The following is a 21,925-nucleotide window of genomic DNA, read 5'->3' on the forward strand; positions in this document are numbered from 1 at the left end:
GACTTCAATCATGATCTAGGTATATTTGTACTTTCCTCATCAGTTTAGCTGCTGCAGTGTTGTCTTTTTCTGAAAAGTAGATGTCCTTTCTCTAACGCACTCAACTTTGACTTGTGAATGCATGTTTGCCTATTTTTTTTTATTCACGTTGATGTCCTCTTGTGTTTCTTGTATAATTTCTTTCAATGTGATTAGTGGACTTCAGACGTGCTTCAATATTCTTGACATGTCTTGTTACAAGATACTACGTCTAATCTTGACTACCCTTTTCGTCTGAGTATGGAAGTGATAACTTCATCTTCTAGTTTATATTGGTTCTTTCTGATGGTCACTTTATGTGATGTCTTGGTTCTTTCTGATGGTCACTTTATGTTGATGTCTTGGCCAATTTTGCGTCTGATGCCTCAGGCTTCTGCTGATAGACTTTGTATCTTGATTTTAGCCTGAATCAACCTTAGTCTTAATGCTGGGCTTTCTATCGTCTAATGTTTTGTCAAGCCAGATTATTCTTAAACATATTCCATTGTTTGGACTTTTTGTTATCCGACTGAAACACTAATGCACATGTTATTAATAACAATATGTATTATATTTGTCACATTCATAACATTGGTGGGATTGCGGATGCGCTTCCTCTGGCTTAACACTTTCGAAAAGCCTCTCCAAGCTCAAACCCAAGTATTCTTCGGATCGTAGTTATAAACTTTAACTTGCTAGACATTTATGTGAAATTAACTACTATTAGCCTAGACCAACAAATTCCAATCAGGCAAGCTCATCTCAAACCAATGACTGTTATCCTAGCAATAGGATATTTCCTTCCAACTTTTCACAAGGGACAAGATATTTAAAGTCCACATCAAAAATCTATGTTCCAGATAAAGAAATCCAGAAAGTTGAAGATTTGACATATGATTACAATACATAGTTAATGGAAGAAATAATGAATAAGACTATGTATCTTTATCATCATCCTACGTATGAGAGTTTGACTCGATCCAAATTAGGACAATATACCTTTTCACTTTCTATCAAATTAAACTAAAGTGACAATTGTGCTTTCAAAGCATGTGGGAATCTTGAATGCTAAAGATGTCCTTATTATGTAGATAAGGTTAGGTAGAAAATCTTATCATATCACTATACAATGTCATAGATAAGGATAAATGGATAAGATGTCATAAAGAATTTGGAGTTATGTATACGATAAGGCTTTGTCGATAATAAATAAAATTAGATAAGTGTCAATATGGTATTAGAGCAAGTACGTGATTTCAAATTTATGATCTTGGGAATACTTTTCTAACCTCACCGTTACAATATCAAATGTACAATCTAATCAAATATAAGGTTCTCTCACTATCTTATATAATTGTTGGTGGGCTGTGTTAGAAAAATTATTTTTTGTTTTGGCCTTCCATTGATTTGTAAAATATTGGTTGAATGGTATTTTGATGGTTCTTGAAATATCCATTTTATGTGATCGATGAATATTGAAAGTCAAATGTGAGTATTCATAAAATCCTGTAACCTATAGTTATTAGATGGATCCTTGATGGGTAGGAGCATCATAACTCTTTATGAATGGACATGATTTTGAATCATTGTAACTTTACATAAAAGGGTATGGTTTGAACAATCGTAGCTCAACATGAAATGGTAGGTCTCCTGTCTACTATCTCCATAAATATGTCTTATGACATATAATACAAATGATAAAACTTGTACAAAATTCTATCAAACTTGAGATTGAAGTAGAGAAAAATTATATTCTATAACAAATATCTACAAAAACTACAAGTAAGTTCAAGAGATAAGTCATTTTAATTACCATACTATTTAATTTATGATATTATAGTGCATGCAGTTATTATCCTTATGTATTCATGATGAGTAACAATGTGATGGTATATGTCAATTTCTTATACTTTGTTCTTGTCTTGGCTAAAAGGGCAGGTTCAATTTGGATCTTACTGCTGCAAGCTATTGGCTAAATGTTAGGTATTCTTGCATAGTTTTTTTTTTTTTGTTACAAATGTGTTGCATAGGTTTTTTTTTTTTTTTTTTTGTCTTGGCTAAAAGGGCAGGTTCAATTTCTTATACTTTATTCTGTTTCTTCCAGTTTTTGTGTGTTAGTAATTGTACTTGAATTTTGAAATGGGCCACTTTGTACTTACTTTACGCATTTCTATTTAATTAAATCTTTGGCTTTTCCAAAAAAGAAAATCCTAGGATACCTCTAATACATGTATAAAAAAATAGTTTTCTTATAATTGTTGATATACTTACTAATAAGTTATCTATATATATATATAAATAAAAGTATCTGTCTTAATCTCAAAATAGAATAAGATATTAAGTAAAATGAGGGAAATAATTATAATAAAAACATAAAAGTGTTCGAATTTTATTTTAGTTCGATGCGTTTTCCTTATTCTAATGTATCCCTCGTAATGCAATAGGAAAGACAAAACCTCCGTCTTTCTTAAATAAAAACAAATTCTCAATTAAATTAATATATAGAAGAGGTATGCAAAATGATAAAAACACTAATAGTTGGTACAATTCAAAAGTTTCAAATTTGAGAAAAAAGAAATAAGAATACATCACAATCACAAACAATTATTTTTTAGATTTGTCCTTTTGATAATTTAAAATATTAGAGTATATGATAAAGAAAAAGAAAAGTCAACTTCTTGATTGTAAGGACTTTAACAGTCACACACTAGAAATTTTAAGGCACATATCTAATCATGTTTTCAATAATTAAGTGTATAATTTAAATTAATTAATGATATATATATATATATATATATATATTATATATTTATATGAAATGTGATCTTCTTGACATGTTTTCTTTACATGCTAATTTATATATATATATATATATATATATATATATATATATAAATAAATATTAATAATTAATTATTATGTTAGTAGAGAGATTCGAATTCACTCTCTCCTTATCCTTATGCTCTAGTCCTATATGTCTCTCTCCAAATAACCATACCACCTTATAACTCTCACATGTTAATCTATCATATTAATTGAATATCATTAATTCTTATCTACAAATTAAAATTTTTTAATATATGTCATATATATAAATATTAGTTGTTTCATATTACATATAATGGGATATTATTAATTCTTATGTATAAGTTAATTTTTAATATATGTCATGCAAATATATTAGTTAATGTTATGAACATGCAGTGGTCTTTACATAAATGATTTGTTTTTTTAAGAGACTGAAGAAAAGCTGCATACAAGGGATGAAATATAAAATAATATACATTGATGTATATTTTATATATAATGGATATGGTCCTGCTCACAACTACGAGTTGCATAATTGAACCTTATTACAACATAAATACAAACTTATTGTATATTACACCAAACGTGGATAAAACATATATAAGATAAGGCCACATACGACATTTTTATTCAAATACGTTTATCGATAATAATTATAACAATGCTTAATTAAGTTGCATGGTTTGGGCCGAAAGGGACTCTAACAGGTTGAATAAACGGTCTTCCTCTTTTCATAGATTTCCTTTTCAGACGCAACTTCCTCTCTTGATATAATTTCTCAGCAAGCCTTCAACCACACAGAATAGAATAGTAGTATTATGTTAGCCTCACCAATAATTAATATAAGATCACTGACATATAATTTAAATAAAATAAAATTCTAGAGACACGCATGCACGTACCTGTCAAGAGCCTCGGCATTTGTTAGGTCTAATTCATATGGGATGAAAGTATTCACATTCATTCTCTTAACCTTTTGTTGCAACAGTTCATTTCCTTTCTTCTCAAGATTATCGAGGTTTTCTTTTGTTACATTATCCATGGAATCCAAGGATGGATCCAAGTTATACTCCTGCCATGACATTGCATGTATATATTATTATAAAAATCATTATATATTAATTTGGATAATATATATATTTATGACAAAGTTTAATTTATTCAAATATGTATACCTCAATTCGAAGGTAGTTTTGGAGAGGGATGAGGCCTGGGAAGACTGTGGAAAGGTAGTAAAGGGTCATGTCTGTGGCAGACCTACCAATAATATCTTGCATAGCACCACTCAGTAACCAATTTCGTTCCTTCCACTTAGCAGCCACGTCAGCATCGTATTTCTCAGTATCAACTTTTTGTTCTCCAGTTCCCAAAGACAGTAACACGATTTCCTTATGCTCATCGTGCTTTATCACTTCACTCACAGCAACCACAGCCTAAAATTAAATTAAATTTAACATTATATTTCGTCAAACTTTTCATATAGTACACGTCCACAATATATCATTACTTGGAAGGAAACAAAATAAATATAAGAACTTACTCTTACACAAAATAAATTTTAGAAGTAATTATTTCACTGAATTTAAGTTAAATAAAAAGTGGTTAATAAATAGTTTTAATTTACCGGATTACCAGCAGCCCCTCCACCATCAATCATATTGAACTCAACATCGTCATTCCAAAACTTGTAGGGTGGTAGAAAAGTGGGTGCAGCCGAAGTCCCGATGCTTATATCTGATAGTTTGGCATTTAAGTAAGTTTCTGTCTCCAGCTGCAATCATAGCACGAACCAACTCAGTTTCCAAAAATAACCTTAGTATTGTTTTCCATCAAAACTTGGTTTCAGTATGTTTGAATATAATTTTAGAAGTATTTTTATAACTTTTATATTAAAAATCTTTTTTACTTTTAAAAGAAAAGCTCTCAAAAATACTTCTAGTAACTTGTATCCCTCCAAACTCTAAATATAAGAATATAAACATATATAGTTTTGAAACAAATTAACTAAACATATTAACCTGATAACTTGAGAATATGACTGGCTTGAGTTGCTTGAGGTCAAAAGTTGGTATTACCACCTTCGTCAATGTCTCATTCAATCGTGTTTCTTTCAGTAGCACACGAGTCACATTGTACAAGAACGAGGCATCATACTTGGGACCGTCCCCAGGACTGCATTTTGTTACATCACATGATTCCAATTCCAATCATTTCGTCAAATTATAAGAATTTTATTACTATGATGTTCTAGCATGTCACAGATAAAATTATATACCGTGATTTGTTAAATATACGAGGGCCATTTTGCTTATAGAATTCTACGATTTGCCAAGGAGCAAAAAGAGGAGGATGAGTTGGGTCTGATGTGTTTGGGGTTGTTAACATAGCAGTAATGATTCCACCAGTGCTAGTACCTGCTATCACGTCAAAATATTGTGCTAAGGATGCTGTAGGGTCCTTAATCTGCATGCAGTTCAAAGTAAACAAAGTTATATAAAACTTCCGTATAAATATATTAGAGTTAATCATCTATACACTGCCAGTGTAAAGTTTTTTATACTGACAACCAATCATATCTTTTAAAGTTGCTTATTTTATTATTATTTCATTAAATAAATAAGTGACATGATACTATTAAAAGATATAATTGATTATCAGTGTAAAAAAAATTTACACTAGTAGTGTATAAGTGATTAACTTAATATATTAAACGATCTATACATATAAGGCAATATTTCAAAATGAAGGTGAAAATTTCAATTACAGTAGTAAAAGATTTTGACTCATATATAACAATGATTTTATCCGCCTCAGAACCTATATATAGACAGAACTCGCATATGACATGATAGATGCTTCTTTTGGAGATACTAATTAAAGAAATAGCATAAAATTATTAATTAAATACCTTTCAGTTGTAACAGACTATTATTTAATCATATATATCATTCAACATCGTTGACTCCAATAATATATACAATTAATGTTTTAAGCTTTATCACCTTCTGCAGATGCACCAAACACTACACACATATAGTGTTGTCTATAAATAAATTATTTACTGAATTATAATTAAAAAACACACACACACACAAAGAGATCATGGACCTTAAGAGCGTTATCCAGGTACTCAAGAACTGTTGCTGGAATAATCCCCTTGATACCACCACCATCAATGCTAAGAATGCTTATTTTGTCTCCATAGTTTGGTGGAGGTAGTTTCTGGGTACTGAATCCAGCAATCAGTTGACCACAAAACACCAAAACAAACAAAAGGAAATGAGCCATTAATTGGACTAAAAGCTTTAGAATATCAAGATAGTATAGAAGTTTTAGAGAATGAACACCTTATTGTGAATTGTGCACAAATATGAAGGTATTTATAGAGTTTTTTTCCGATGATACATGCTAGTGCCAAGATTAAACAATTCATGGCCGCAAATAATTTTATGATGATAATGTTCATTGCTTAAATAATATACACAACTTACATATGTTGTTTGAACGATTCAAATGTTTCATAAAGAATGGTAATTAAATACGTTTTTAGTTTCTGAATTTTTATTAATTTTATTTTTAGTCTATGAATACATTATATTTAGTTTGTCTTTAAAATTTGTTTGCATGAACAAAATATTTTAACACCAGAGATCAAAATGTTAATGTAAGAAAATGTTCAAGGACTAAAAGTAAAAATGTACACACTACAACAAAATTTTCATATAGTGACATACACCCTATAGTGACACTATATATGTCATTAAAAATTACTTTTACTCACACAATAACTACATTATATGTTGGTATATTATTAAAAAGTGTGAGTATAAACTATAGTGACACAAAAAATATGTTGTTAAATTTCATTGAAAATCAACATTAAAATTGTGTGTAACTATATGTCAAATAGACATATACGTACATATATTATACTTATAGTGACAAAAGTCTAGGGATTAAAATTAGTAAAGAAATTGTGTAAGCACTAAGACCAAATAAATTGTGTAACAAAACTTTAGGAGCTAAAATCATATTTAATTCTAAAATAAAATCAAGTTCATCTTCTTGTATCTTGGTGGAAGAATGTGCAAAACATTTATTCTTGCCCTTTTAAAATATACATTGTGTTTTAGGAAAGATAAAAATAACTTTTTTAATACTAGAAAAAAAGCATTTAACGATTGATATTTTTAGATGAAGAGTATAAGATAATGTTTACACAAAACTCGATCGGCTTCACCAATAATTGCACGTTTTTCTCCTTCCACCATAGCTCTATTCCATGTCCAAGAATGCACCGTCATCAGTTCGATTATTTTTTCAAAATATTTTCGTCACAACTTGTGCTAAGGGGGGCTGTATCATTTTTAAAATAATGTTTTTGCTTATATTATTTTTTAATAGTATAAGATAAATTCATTGCACAATTCATATATATTAATTTACATATATGTATGAGATATTCAGAACTATACACGGCAATGCAAATGGGATAAGAGTTATAAACATTTTAACAAGAATATGTTAGTGGAACCCACACCTTCCTTATCACTCCAACTTTAATAATTATATATGTTAGTTAAGTTCTCATATGTATTCAGATGGATTACTATTTTGATTGCGGTTTTATACAGTGTAAACTTTTACTAAGATCTGTTATAAAGGAATCTCATGCATTGGTAGAAGGATTGAAATATGATGCATAAGGGATGAATGAATAAATAGTTGTGGAAGGTGATTGTAAAAGGATATGAGAAAAAAAAAATGTAGACACCAATAGTAAAACAACTTTAATATGGACATTAGTAGCAAAACAACTTTACACTGTTATTTAGTCACAAAACACCCTTACAATGAGTTTCTTAGGTTTTATAAATTAATTTAAACTAAAAATAATTTATACTAATAGTATTGGTTGATAATGTGAATTTTTTTAAAATCTCAATGATGAGCTTTAAATCATCTTCATTTGGCCGTCCATTTTTAGTAAGAGATTAAGGATAATACTCGTTGGATGATAGATAAGGTTGTGACGATAATTTTTGGACTAATGTGTGGTGTATGGAGATGTCTATTGTAGACGCATTGCATGTCATTATTGCTTAACAACATCTTTTTTGATCAATTGCTAATTGTTTCATTACTAGAATTTCTCTTATTACATGTGATTTTTCATGTGAATTTTATATAAAAACTCGTAGCAAACACTATTGCTATGACCTTTTTTGCGAAATTTTATCTTCAGGTAATATATTCATGGATAATATGTTTTTAGGAATTTTAAAATTCACAAGAAATTTTCCTGCGAAATTTCTTGCGAAAAAAATTCGCAGGGAAGTTTCCTGCGAAAAAACTTGTAGGAAATTTTACTACGAATTTTTTCGCAAGAAATTCTACAAAAAAAATTTCTTATAAAAAAAATCAAAGAAAGTACTATAAATTCTATTAACAATTCTTCAACGCATTAGGAAATTTGCCTCTACGCCTCCAACATGTGATACATAACTTTTTAAACTTTTAGATTATAGATTATAAGTCTACCACTCAACCATACAAATCAACTTGTAAGGTAAGTATTGTCCCAACTTATATACTATTTAATTATTTTATTTCCAATCGATACGGGACTTGAAGATTTCTTTAAATATTAATTAGATCATGGTTTAGAAAATGATTAATTCATTATATTGAACAACAAAATTATATTATTATAAATTATTTTAACTCTTAAAATATTCAGTATTCTGAAAAATATTAGTTTTTTATTAAATAATTCTATTTTAAAAACTATCATTAAATTAAAATTCATCTTCATCAATTTATACATTTAATTAAAATAAATATTTAATTTCTTAATATTTTATATTGAAAAAATTTATGAAATATTTATAAATAAATTAGTAAAATAATATTTTATTAAATAAATATTTTTAATTTTAAAATTTTATAAATTATCATTAAATTAAAACTCATTATCATTAATTTATCATATTCATAAAATTTTATATATTTAATTTAATTAAAAATAAATCAAAATTAAAATTAATTATAACGATATATTTATAAATAATTTCGTAAAATAATATTTTTTTAATTAAAAATCTTTTATTTCTTAAACTTATAAATTTAAAAAGTTTTTTTATTTTTCCTGCGGATTAAAATTGGCAGGAAAATCAGCAGGAAAAGTTACTTGCAAAATTTTTCTACAATTTAGTAAATATTACGTGCGAATTTGTTTTTACAAGAAAATCCACAAGAAACAAAATAAAATTCTTTCAACATTTTTTGAAAATTTTTACCATAGAAAAAAATTTCTATGATCATTAAAATTGTAGCAATATTTGCAAAAATTTCTTATAGATTATTTTTCATAAAATTTTTTATAAGAAATATTTGTAAATTATTTTTCTCAAATAAATTCATAAAAAATCTTTGCGAAATTATTATTGGAAGAAAATTCGCAAAAAAAATTCTGTGAATATTATTTTGTAGAAAAATTTGCAGGAAAAAGATACTTTTCTAGTAGTATTTTGTGCAGGACTCTACTTGGTGTACTCCTGAGTTTTAACTTCTGAATACCATTAGAGAACACTGTGCTACAAATTCCTTTACCATTACATTCACTAGTTTATATTTTCAAGTTTCACAGATGCTTCCTAGTTTAGGATGTATACTATTATTTTCGCATATTTATTAACTTATTATGTTCACAAGTATGTATTGCATGTATTTAAAAAATTTTCAATTATATATATGGTTGACATATAACATAGGAAATATAGACATTTTAGTTCATTGATGACTTATTAATTGAAAAAAAAAATGTATATGAATTTTTTTGTATTGTTTGATTTGTAGGTTTTGTTTTGGGATACTTCAAAAATAGATCAGTTATTTTTTTAAAATAGTTTTAAGATCAGTTATAAAATAACCAATCTTAAAAGATGGTCTTTTAAGATCGGTTATTTTATAACCGAACTTAAAAGTCTTTACTTTTGAGATCGATTATTTTATAACCAATCTTAAAAATTGGACTTTTAAGATCAACTTTTAAAATTGGTCAAACAACCAGTTTTAAAAGTAAAAAACAATTGATTTTAAAAGTCTTTTTCTACTAGTGAAGCCTCTCTGAGCTCAACAATAGGTATTCTTTTATACAAGCCTCTCCAGACTCAATCCCTTACAAATAAACTTAACAAGAATTACAATGATAGCTTCATCTCTTCTATACTATTAAACTTAAGCACAAACAGACTACAAAGAACTACTTACAAGAATTTCAATTAAAAGTTCCTTTGTAGTGCTTCAGCTTTGTAAGGTTAGTAAGCTTCTCAATGATGATTTTTCTATTTACAACATTTCTCTCTTTTTAATTTAAAAATCTCTACTCTTTTTTGTTTGAAGGCTTGACCCTTATATAGTAGTTCTTGAGAGGATAACCATTATAGCAATGTTTGATTTAAACGTTCAAATTTCTTCACAAGTTGCTTCGTCTATCTTCCTTACTGATCCTAGAGATTACCAATGGTGCATTAAATACTTATAAGTGAAGCATATATCTCTTATCTAATCTAGAAAGCTAATTATCATCATTTCTTTCTATTTTGAGTGTAGTAAAGTAGTGCTAGCATAGAGCAGTTGGGGCTAGCATAGAGCAGTTGGGGCTAGCATAGAGCAGTTGGGGCTAGCATAAAATAGTCTCTGCAATGTCTTTTACACAAATAAAGGATTTTCTCTTTCTTTCCTGACGCCGTGATTTGACATTTCCTTTTAAGGAAGCTTTTCATTTGATCTATTAAGGAATAAAGATTTAGTGTTTCTTAAAGACTATTATGATATTCTAACGAGAAATAAATGTGGTATTAATCCAGATGATGCACTTTGCTTCGTACACTTCATCTTATAGACGAAATATGACATTTGCTTAGTCCAAAATAGTCTCTTGAGAAAATTTGTTTGTTATCATAAAAACTCATAATTACTTATTCTAGATCGTCTTTTGATTATACATACTTCATTTTTTATTTTAAAATTTTCCACTTTTTGATGATGACGAACATATATTTTCGTAAAAGTCATTTTCATAAAATCATTCTATTGAGAAAAATTAAGACTATAACGTTTTGTTTAGACTACTTTAGATAGAAGATGTCTTAAGACATTTGCACAACTAGTAAGCAGTCTTTTAATAGAAATTATGATTACCAAATTGATTTGAGTAGACATTGATATTAAAAAGAAATTTTTTGCTTTGTCTATTTCCAAAAAAAACACTTTTAAGCGTAAAAGACAAACGCAAAAGATGGATTATGATATCCTACATGCATAGGGGACTCCCTCTAAAAAAAACATGGAACTAGCTTAGACAAATGATGATAATCATATATAACCAATATAAGCAATGAAATTGTCAAAGTTATTCAACCAATAAACAGAGCATAAGCATGTAAGGCAGAAATAAAGTCAGACACTACTACAACATACATTTTTTACATTGGTCCTGTGAAGCCATCTACATCGGTTCTGAAACCGATGTAGAATAGAGCGACATAAAAAATATATAGATTTCTACATCGGTTTTCAGAACCGATATAGATTAGGAATCCCTGTTCTGCTTCTTGCACGCCTCAAGCGCCTCCTCGACTCTCCTCAGCAACGCTCTAAGAGGCTCGTTGGACTCCCAAGTCGCCATCACGAGGCCGTGGAAGACCTCCACGCGGAGCAAGTCTTGCTTGAGGATTTCCTCGAACAGGTTCCGTGCCTGAGCGTGTTCACCTTCAATAGCAGGCACTCGTACTCTTGGTTGGAAAACTTAAGCAGATTTTTCTGTCTAATGTTTTTTTCCCAGCAAAACTGATTTTCAATGTAAAAGTTTAAGTAAACTAGTTTTCTGTCTAGAAAACATTATCGTCTAGTAAAGTAATTTTTAACAAGGTCAAGTATGTATTCGTCCAAAGCTTTGTTGAAAAATGAAATAGAACAAGAGCAAAGTAAGTAATACTGAAAAGTGAGGAGAATGCACGGATAGTTATATTGGTTCACTCAATTTGAGCTACGTCCAGTTTCCTTCCGCAGAAGGGTTCCACTAATCACAAAGGATTACAAGTATTCTCAGCCACTTCTGGCTCGTCAACTAGACGCTAGTATTCTTAACAACTTCTGGTTCGCCAAGTACTTGTGACCACTCCTGGCCCGTTGGCTTCACTTACCAACGCTAGTATTCTTAACCACTTCTGGTTCACAAGTGTTCTTTCTACCAGCCTCTTCAGGCTTTACAAAAGTTGTAGGTTTGGAGTGTGTGTATAACTCTCACAGATAGGATAGGGTAGTTTCTACACTCACTAAGGTGCGTAACCGTAGTTTTTCAGAGATAAGTGTCTGAGTGTTTGGTTACTCTCGTAGAGAAGATGAACTATTGGCAACACTCACTAAGATAAGCTATCTTAGTTTTTACACAGATATTCAGAAAATAGTTGATTCTTATTAAGATATGTATTACACGCTTTCTTTTTGCTTCTCTGTTCTATATCTCCTTCTTCTTGGTCTTGATACTTATATACTTTTGATAAATCTTCCCATTGTTTGAATTTTTATTTGGCCTTTGGAGCGTAGCCTTTTGACGTTGGAGATGGAGGCTTCGATCATGTTCATGCAGATCTTCTCATTTAATGCATTTGATCTTGCATTGAATGTTTGCTTGTATTCGTGGAGTCTCTCTATGTAGTTGATTTCTTTGATTTCTAACTTCAATCATCATCTAGATATATTTGTACTTTCCTCATCAGTTTAGCTGCTACAGTGCTGTCTTTTTCTGAAAAATAGATGTCCATTGTCTGACGCACTCAGCTTTGACTTGCGAATACATGTTTGCCCATTTTTTTTATTCACATTGATGTCCTCTTGTGTTTCTTGTCTAATTTCTTTCAATGTGATTAGTGGACTTCAGACGTGCTTCAATATTCTTGACATCGTCTGGTTACAAGATACTACGTCTGATCTTGACTACCCTTTTGGTCTAAGTATAGAAGTGATAACTTCGTCTTCTAGTTTATATTAGTTATTTCTGATGGTCACTTTATGTCGATGTCTTGGTTCTTTCTGATTGTCACTTTATGTCGGTGTCTTGGCCAATTTTGCGTCTGATGCCTCAAGCTTTTGCTAATAGACTTTGTATCTTGATTTTAGCCTGAATCAACCTTAGTCTTAATGTTGGCCTTTCTATCGTCTAATGTTTTGTCAAGCCAGATTATGCTTGAACATATTCCACTATTTGGAATTTTTGTTATCCGACTAAAACACTAATGCACATGTTAGTAATAACAATATGTATTATATTTTTCATATTCAAAAAATTGGTGGAATTGTGGATGCGCTTCGTCTAATTTTACAATCTCCCCCTTTTTGATGATGAAAAATAAAATCTATCAAGTTCATACATGTTTATACACATCAGGCATTTTGTATCAGACACAAAGCAAATATCATGAGGTATCATTTGGTTCCTCCCCCTAAGTTAATGCTCTCCCCCTTACTTGATGATTGGTTTAGTTTGATAGAATTTGTATTCTTTCTCTTCCCCTTTGTAATCAGCAAAAAGAAATAGAGGGTGAAAATGACATTCTAGTGACCATCTATCAATTCCATTCCTAGCCTATCTCTTAGCCAAACATATCTATCTTTTTGAAGGGGTTTGGTGAAGATATCAGCAAGTTGTTCTTCAGTCTTAACATAAATCAGTTCAAATGTTCCCTTTTGCACATGATCTCTAATGAAGTGATGTTTAATCTCTATATGCTTAGTCCTATAATGCAAAATATGATTTTTGGAAATGTTAATAGCAGCAGTGTTCACTAGTGGAAAATTAGCATATTATGTCACCTCTTTTACGTCAAAAATACTTAAATCCAACGTAAAAAAAACGCGGTGGCATTTTTGTAATTTTTGCAAACTTTTCTACGTCGGACCCTACCAGATCCGACGTAAAAAATGACGCAAATTTGAATAAGAGAGCGCGAGGCACACCGCGTGCATTCACTCTTCCTCACTTTTCATTTTTTTCTCTCTAAACCCTCTCCCTCTCCTTTGTTACTGAATAGTTTTTTTTTGTCTTTTGCAGAGGGATGAACCCTTTGTTACTCATTTGCACATTGTTGCTGCTCCTCAGGTATGAATCAAGGTTTCCTTAACACTTTTCTACTTCGCATTGCTACTCTGGCTATCTATTTTATTTGATTTTTTGGTTGTTCTATTTGTATAGGTAGTGGGCTTTTTCTTTTAAGTTGTTATACGAAGCTGAATGGCTTGTTCTGGAAGCAGAACGACCTGTTCTGCTGGCAATTTTATGTTTTTATTTTTATTTTTTTTTCCTATTTTTTACGTCGGATGTCGTAATGTCCGACGTAAATTTACGTCGGTTTTGCGAATCCGACATAAAATTTACGTCTCCCGCTTCTACGTCGGTATGTTTTCTGACGTAAAAAGCTGAAAATGTCCGACGTAGTACATCTCTTTTGTACTAGTGGTTATCACAAAGTACAAGAATACTACTTTCATAAATGTCGTAGTCTTCTAGTTGATGTTTGATCCATAGTATAGGGAAATCATGCTTTGCCTCCTGCTAGTCCATGAAACTAAGTAGTGACCAAGAAAATGACATCCTCCATTAGTTCCCTTTTTCTCCCATTTGTCTCCTGCATAATCTGCATCACAATATCCTAGAAGAGAAAAGTTCTGGCTTCTATAGAAGCCGATGCCTAGGTTAGGTGTTCCCTATAGATATCTTACAATTCTTTGAACTGCTTGCAATTGTACCTCCTTAGGTTGTACTTAGAATCTAGCACAAACGCAGACGTTGAACATGATGTCGGGTCTCGAAGTTGTTAGGTACAAGAGAGAACCAACCATTCCTCGGTACATTGTGCTATCAATATCTGGTGATTCTTCGTCTAGACCAAGAGTTGTTGAAGGATGCATTGGTGCCTTCATTGGTTTCGCATCATCCATCTTAAACTTTTGTAGCAGTTCTTTTGTGTATTTTGTTTGATGAATTTTAACACCTTCGTCTGACCAGACGATTTGAAATCCTAAGAAGAACTTCAGTTCTCCCATCATGCTCATCTCAAATTCATCCTGCATTAGCTTGGAAAATTCTAGGCAAAGATTTTCATTAGTGGCACCAAAAATTATGTCATAACATAGATTTGGACTATTATGAAATCATCCTTGATTATTTTTCTAAATAGGGTGTTGTCAATCTTGCCTCTTATAAAGTTATTATCTATTAGAAAGGAGCTTAGTTTTTCATACCATGGACGTGATGCTTGTTTTAATCCATATAAAGCTTTATTTAGTTTGAAAACATAAGATGATAGTAATTCGTTTTCAAAACCAGGAGGTTGACATACATAAACTTCTTCTGAAATTGTTCTGTTTAAAAGTGCACTCTTAACATCCATCTAATATAATTTCATACCAGTACATGCAGCAAAAACAAGTAAAATTCGAATGGCTTCTATTCGAGTAACAGGTTCAAAAGTTTCAGTAAAGTCTATACCTTCTTGTTGAGAGTACCCTTTCGCGACTAACCTTGCTTTGTTTCTTACCACGTTTCCAGATTCGTCCAATTTTTTTTTGTATACCCATTTTTTTCCTATGATTGTCCTGTCCTTAGGCACTGGAACAAGTTTCCAAACATCATTCTTCTGGAATTGACTCAATTCCTCTTGCATGGCCTGAACCCAGCTTTTGTCTAATAATGCTTCGTCCGTGGTTCTTAGCTCTATTTGAGATAGTAGAGCAATTTGTGCTTGCATTCTTAACAAACTTCTAGCTCTTACTACATCCATTGCCTCTCTAATGATTTGCTCTCGTAGATGATGAGCCTTCATCTGCCAGTTGCGATTGACTGACTCTCTATCCTCTCTTTCATCTTGTTTAGTTGTTGTTTCTTTAGACTTAGGCTCTTTCGACTTATCATTGTTTACCTGCATATTCTCAAAGAAATTGCCTAGCTCTGATATTTCTTTATCAGGCCTGTTGATGGAAGGAACTTGAAGAAGATTGATGTTCATCCAAGTCCAATCCATCCAAGACCTTTTCACTCTTGAGGAGACTCGTTGTGATGCTTGAAGACACCTTGAAGAAACTCCAATGGTGAAGGAAGCAATGAAGGAGGTTCGGCCACTTCAAGAAGCTTGAAGAAGCTTGAGTAACCAAGTTCAAAGGTTGAAGAACCTTTGAGGGAGAACCTATAGAGAGAGTTCTCTACGGTTTGTTTTGGGACTCTTCATTGAGAGAGAATTTCTGAATTCTTTTCCCATAAAATGTCAAAAGTGAGCTACAATGAAGGAGTTACAAATATATAGGGAGAGGTAGCTTGGAGAGGAAGCTAACCTTAACCATGGTTCACTAGGAACCATGGTAGGGTTTGCTTGACCGTCCAAGGTTTAGGAACTTGGAGAACAAGCTTCTCACTTAGCTTTCTTGGTAAGAAAGCTAAGGAGAAGCTTGTGCTTCAAGCTTCTAAGCTTGAAGAGAGTGAATACTGAATCCGGCCAAAGGAGGAAGACATAGGCTAGGCGGCCCAAGCTCATTTTGCTCACTTGATTTATTTTAGAAATATTTGATTTGGTTTAGTTAGGTTCATCCAATGATGATGAGACCTATCTAAATCAAATCTATGAAAAATTAGGAGCAAAATGAGTTTAATATGTAAAATTTTTCCTAGGCCCAATTTTAGCTCAATTACTAGTCACACCCTCAAGCATTGCTAAATACCACCCCTTTTCTCCTACTGAAAAAATAGAAAATGAATGTATCAACAAAGGAGGTTAAATGGAGTTAAACTCTCCAATTAACCCATCCTAAAATCAATATACAATGACTAATAAAAAGCAAGTAAAGTGCCTCACAAATACAAAGGCAAAAATAGACATATATAAGAGACTATGTACAAACTATACACAAGTAGAACTTAGGCTTTCTCTTCATGATAGAGTAGTCCAAGTGAAGAGTACCTTGGGCTTGAGAAGCCCACTAGTCTTCAAGAGGTACAACTCTCCTTGAATGCTCCTAGCCATAGCAATAGTGATTGGGCCCTTGGCCCATGGCCTATCACCCGTGTTCATCAAATTTAACATGAATAGCTTCCTCAACAGTTTTAGTTCTGTTGTTGAACACTCTATAGGCTCTTGACCTCTTAGAGTATCCAAGTAGGATACCTTCGTCGGTTTTTGAGTCAAATTTTCCTAAATTATTTTTGGTATTTAGGATAAAACATTTACATCCAAACGGATGAAAATATGATATGTTGGGTGCTCTTCCTTTCCACAATTCATAAGGAGTCTTTTTCAGTAAGGGCCTAATATATATTATGTTTTGAATATAACAGGAAGTATTAACTGCTTCTTCCCAGAAATGTTTAGGGGTTGAGAAATCGTTTAGTAAGGTTCTTGTCATTTCTTGTAAAGAACGATTCTTTCGTTCTACAACCCCGTTTTGTTGTGGAATTCTAGGTGTTGAAAAATTGTGTTATTCCATTATCTTCACAGAATTCTTGAAATTGTTCATTTTCAAATTCCCCTCATGATTGCTTCTGATAGATGCAATTGATATTCCTTTTTCATTTTGAACTCTTTTATAGAATACATGGAATACCCTAAAAGACTCATCCTTGTGAGTTATGAACAGTAGCCATGTCAATCTAGTGTAGTCATCCACAATGACCAATCCATATCTTTTACCACTCACAGATGTTGTTCTAGTGGGATTGAATAAATCTATGTGGAGCAGTTCAAGAGGTCGTGAAGTGGAAACATGATTTTTTCTTTGACATGAACTTTTAACTTGTTTCCCCTTTTGACATGCTTCACATACACCGATCGTTTGATGCACAAGATTCGGTAGTCCTCTTACGAGGTTATGCTTTTTCAGTTTTGAGATTAATCTCTGACTTGCATGACCAAATTTCTTGTGCCAGATCCACTGATTTTCATATGAAACTAAGCAATCAACATTCTATTTTTCTAGTTCATTAAGCATTATTTTGTACAAGTTGTTGCATCTGTTAGCCGTGAATAATAGGATGAATCAGGTTGACTAACAGTACATTTATCTTTGTCGAAGGATACTTCATAACCGCTATCGCTCAATTGACTTATGCTTAGTAGATTATGCATTATTCCTTTAACATACAAAACATTATCAATGGAAATAGAGGAGTCTAGGAACATAGACCTTCTGCCTGTCATGTGTCGCGAGCAGCCATTGTCCAGGTACCATGACTGGGCACTTTTTATTTTTGTTGAACAGATTTGCAACAAGTACTATTTCATTTTTTAGTACCCAAATGGATTTGGGTCCATGAGTGTTAGTACTAGAGGTCTTGGAATCTCTCTTCCTATGCATGTGACTGCATTTAGACATAAAATGTCTATTCTTTCCATACAAGGAAGATGCATAAGTTTTTGTCTTGATTTCGGACTCAGATTCAACAAATCCTAATCCTGTTTTATATTTCCTACTCCTAGAGTGCTTTAGAAGATGCTCAAGATTTTTAGTTCCAAGTGTGAATTTTGACAAATCAGATTTTAATAAATCATTTTCTTTGGTTAATTTGATTACTTCGTTAGAAGTTGAAAGAAGTTTTGTATTTTGGTTTTTCATAGAAGGTTTTCTTCAAGTAATTCCAAAATTCTTTTCTTTTATTCTTTATATGTTGCAGAAATCTTTGCTGAATCTAATAGATGTTGATTGTATGCATGCTCAAGAATTTTTAGGTCAGATTCAGTTACCTCCTCATTATCTGATTATGATGATGAGTCAGCGTCTTCCATGAGACAAATGTTTGCTTATTTGTCTTCTTCTGACGATGTTGTGTCAAGATCCTCCTAGGTGGCCATCATGGCTTTCTTCTTTTTGAAGGGGATCAACTTCTTCTTCTCTTTTTCTTTTTCGAGTTCTAGACATTCCATTTTGTAATGTCCAGGTTTCTTACATACATAGCACAATGGTTGTACCTTTTCTCTGGAAGGTCTGCTGTATTTTCTCCATCGTATTCCTCCCTTTTTCTTCATCATTGAATGAATCTTCCTTGACAGGAAGGATATTTCATCGTCTGTGTCACAGTTTCCTTCACTGCAACTTTCATCGGACATATCATTGATCCTTAGAGATTTTGAGGAGGATGGTGTTGATTTTTTCTTTTGCACATTTAATGCAATAGACTTCTGTTTTACCAGCATCATCTTGTTGTAACTCCAACTCATGAACTTTAAGTAGTCCAACGAGTTCCTCTAGGGAGAGCTTTTCCAGATTTTTAGATGCTCTCAGAGCAGTAACTTGTGATCTCCATTTCCTGGGTAAAATACAAAGTAATTTGTCAATATGATCAAAGTTATCATAAGTTCTACCTAGGAAGGAAAATTCATTTATGATGGTTTGGAATCTTCCAAACATAGTCTGTATAGATTCACTTTCTTCCATCTTAAAGAGTTCATACTTACGTGCCAACAAGCTTAGCTTGTTGCGTTTTACCTCTAGGGACCCCTCATAAGTTAGAGCTAGGGTGTCCTACATTTGTTTGGCACTTCTAAAGCTGTGAACTTTAGTGTATTCTTCTTCAGACAGAGCACACATGAGCGCATTTCGTGCTTTGGAGTTCAGCATGAATCTTTGCTTTTGCTCTTCAGTCCATTGTGCTCTGGGTTTCTCATTGTTGGCTTGATCTAGGGGAATGTAGTTTCCTTGCTCAATGACGTCCCACGTGTCTATATGACATGCATCAAAGAATGCAATCATTCTTTGCTTCCAGTAGTCATATTTTGCTCCTTTGAAGAGATTTCGTCAGTTTACAGCTTATCCTTCATTTTCCATGATCGTTTCCCCTGCAGTGTTAGATGCTCAACCCAAGGGGTCAAGCTCTGATACCAATTAATGTTAGCGAAAATACACATAGAAAGGGGCATTGAATGTGTGTGTTCGGATTCGAAGGAAAATTTTAGAGTTATTTTGAAAGAATACTCTTGGTTGGAAAACTTAAGCAGATTTTTCTGTCTAATGTTTTTTTTTTCATCAAAACTGATTTTCAACGTAAGAGTTTAAGTAAACTAGTTTTCCGTCTAGAAAGCTTATCGTCTAGTAAAGTAATTTTTAACAAGGTCAAGTATGTTTTCGTCCAAAGCATTGTTGAAAAACAAAATAGAACAAGAGCAAAGTAAGTAATACTGAAAAGTGAGGAGAATGCACAGACAGTTATACTGGTTCACTCAATCTGAGCTACGTCCAGTTTCCTTCTGCAGAAGGGTTCCACTAATCACAAAGGATTACAAGTATTCTCAGCCACTTCTGGCTCGTCAACTAGACGCTATTATTCTTAACCACTTCTGGTTCTCCAAGTACTCTTGACCACTCCTGGCCCGTTGGCTTCACTCACCAACGCTAGTATTCTTAACCACTTCTACTTCACAAGTATTCTTTCTACTAGCCTCTTCAGGCTTTACAACAGTTGTAGGTTTTGAGTTTGTGTATAACTCTCATAGAGAGGATAGGGTAGTTTCTACACTCACTAAGGTGTGTAACCTTAGTTTTTCAGAGATAAGTATATTTTTTTCATTTCTGACTTCAATCATGATCTAGGTATATTTGTACTTTCCTCATCAGTTTAGCTGCTGCAGTGTTGTCTTTTTCTGAAAAGTAGATGTCCTTTCTCTAACGCACTCAACTTTGACTTGTGAATGCATGTTTGCCTATTTTTTTTTATTCACGTTGATGTCCTCTTGTGTTTCTTGTATAATTTCTTTCAATGTGATTAGTGGACTTCAGACGTGCTTCAATATTCTTGACATGTCTTGTTACAAGATACTACGTCTAATCTTGACTACCCTTTTCGTCTGAGTATGGAAGTGATAACTTCATCTTCTAGTTTATATTGGTTCTTTCTGATGGTCACTTTATGTGATGTCTTGGTTCTTTCTGATAGTCACTTTATGTTGATGTCTTGGCCAATTTTGCGTCTGATGCCTCAGGCTTCTGCTGATAGACTTTGTATCTTGATTTTAGCCTGAATCAACCTTAGTCTTAATGCTGGGCTTTCTATCGTCTAATGTTTTGTCAAGCCAGATTATTCTTGAACATATTCCATTGTTTGGACTTTTTGTTATCCGACTGAAACACTAATGCACATGTTATTAATAACAATATGTATTATATTTGTCACATTCATAACATTGGTGGGATTGCGGATGCGCTTCCTCTGGCTTAACACTTTCGAAAAGCCTCTCCAAGCTCAAACCCAAGTATTCTTCGGATCGTAGTTATAAACTTTAACTTGCTAGACATTTATGTGAAATTAACTACTATTAGCCTAGACCAACAAATTCCAATCAGGCAAGCTCATCTCAAACCAATGACTGTTATCCTAGCAATAGGATATTTCCTTCCAACTTTTCACAAGGGACAAGATATTTAAAGTCCACATCAAAAATCTATGTTCCAGATAAAGAAATCCAGAAAGTTGAAGATTTGACATATGATTACAATACATAGTTAATGGAAGAAATAATGAATAAGACTATGTATCTTTATCATCATCCTACGTATGAGAGTTTGACTCGATCCAAATTAGGACAATATACCTTTTCACTTTCTATCAAATTAAACTAAAGTGACAATTGTGCTTTCAAAGCATGTGGGAATCTTGAATGCTAAAGATGTCCTTATTATGTAGATAAGGTTAGGTAGAAAATCTTATCATATCACTATACAATGTCATAGATAAGGATAAATGGATAAGATGTCATAAAGAATTTGGAGTTATGTATACGATAAGGCTTTGTCGATAATAAATAAAATTAGATAAGTGTCAATATGGTATTAGAGCAAGTACGTGATTTCAAATTTATGATCTTGGGAATACTTTTCTAACCTCACCGTTACAATATCAAATGTACAATCTAATCAAATATAAGATTCTCTCACTATCTTATATAATTGTTGGTGGGCTGTGTTAGAAAAATTATTTTTTGTTTTGGCCTTCCATTGATTTGTAAAATATTGGTTGAATGGTATTTTGATGGTTCTTGAAATATCCATTTTATGTGAT

The 21,925-nt window shown here is 32.1% G+C and overlaps 1 protein-coding gene across 1 annotated transcript; it reads right to left on the bottom strand.

Annotated features, from left to right (window-relative positions):
• Positions 1–3,282: 3,282 nt before the first annotated feature.
• On the bottom strand, positions 3,283–6,258 carry LOC145956525 (patatin-like protein 1). The gene is made up of 7 exons (XM_083072121.1): positions 5,935–6,258; positions 5,102–5,289; positions 4,845–4,998; positions 4,451–4,597; positions 4,002–4,259; positions 3,729–3,898; positions 3,283–3,613 (listed from the first exon to the last, which is right to left on the bottom strand). The coding sequence occupies exons 1-7, from the start codon at positions 6,112–6,114 to the stop codon at positions 3,496–3,498; spliced, it is 1,215 nt and encodes a 404-aa protein (XP_082928247.1). The 5' UTR covers positions 6,115–6,258; the 3' UTR covers positions 3,283–3,495.
• Positions 6,259–21,925: the final 15,667 nt, after the last annotated feature.

Source organism: Cajanus cajan, chromosome 3 (assembly GCF_000230855.2).
Source record: "Cajanus cajan strain Asha chromosome 3, NIPB_CcT2T_4, whole genome shotgun sequence".
In the NCBI taxonomy this organism is placed as follows: Eukaryota; Viridiplantae; Streptophyta; class Magnoliopsida; order Fabales; family Fabaceae; genus Cajanus; species Cajanus cajan.

Bases quoted from the DNA above. Each gene is read 5' to 3' on its own strand.
- LOC145956525 (XM_083072121.1), bottom strand. From the start codon at position 6,114: ATGGCTCATTTCCTTTTGTTTGTTTTGGTGTTTTGTGGTCAACTGATT. The intron at 4,999-5,101 runs GTATATAATTTT...AACAAAATGCAG, and splicing joins CGTATATTTAACAAATCACG to TCCTGGGGACGGTCCCAAGT. The intron at 4,260-4,450 runs GTAAATTAAAAC...ATTTAATTTTAG, and splicing joins GAGGGGCTGCTGGTAATCCG to GCTGTGGTTGCTGTGAGTGA.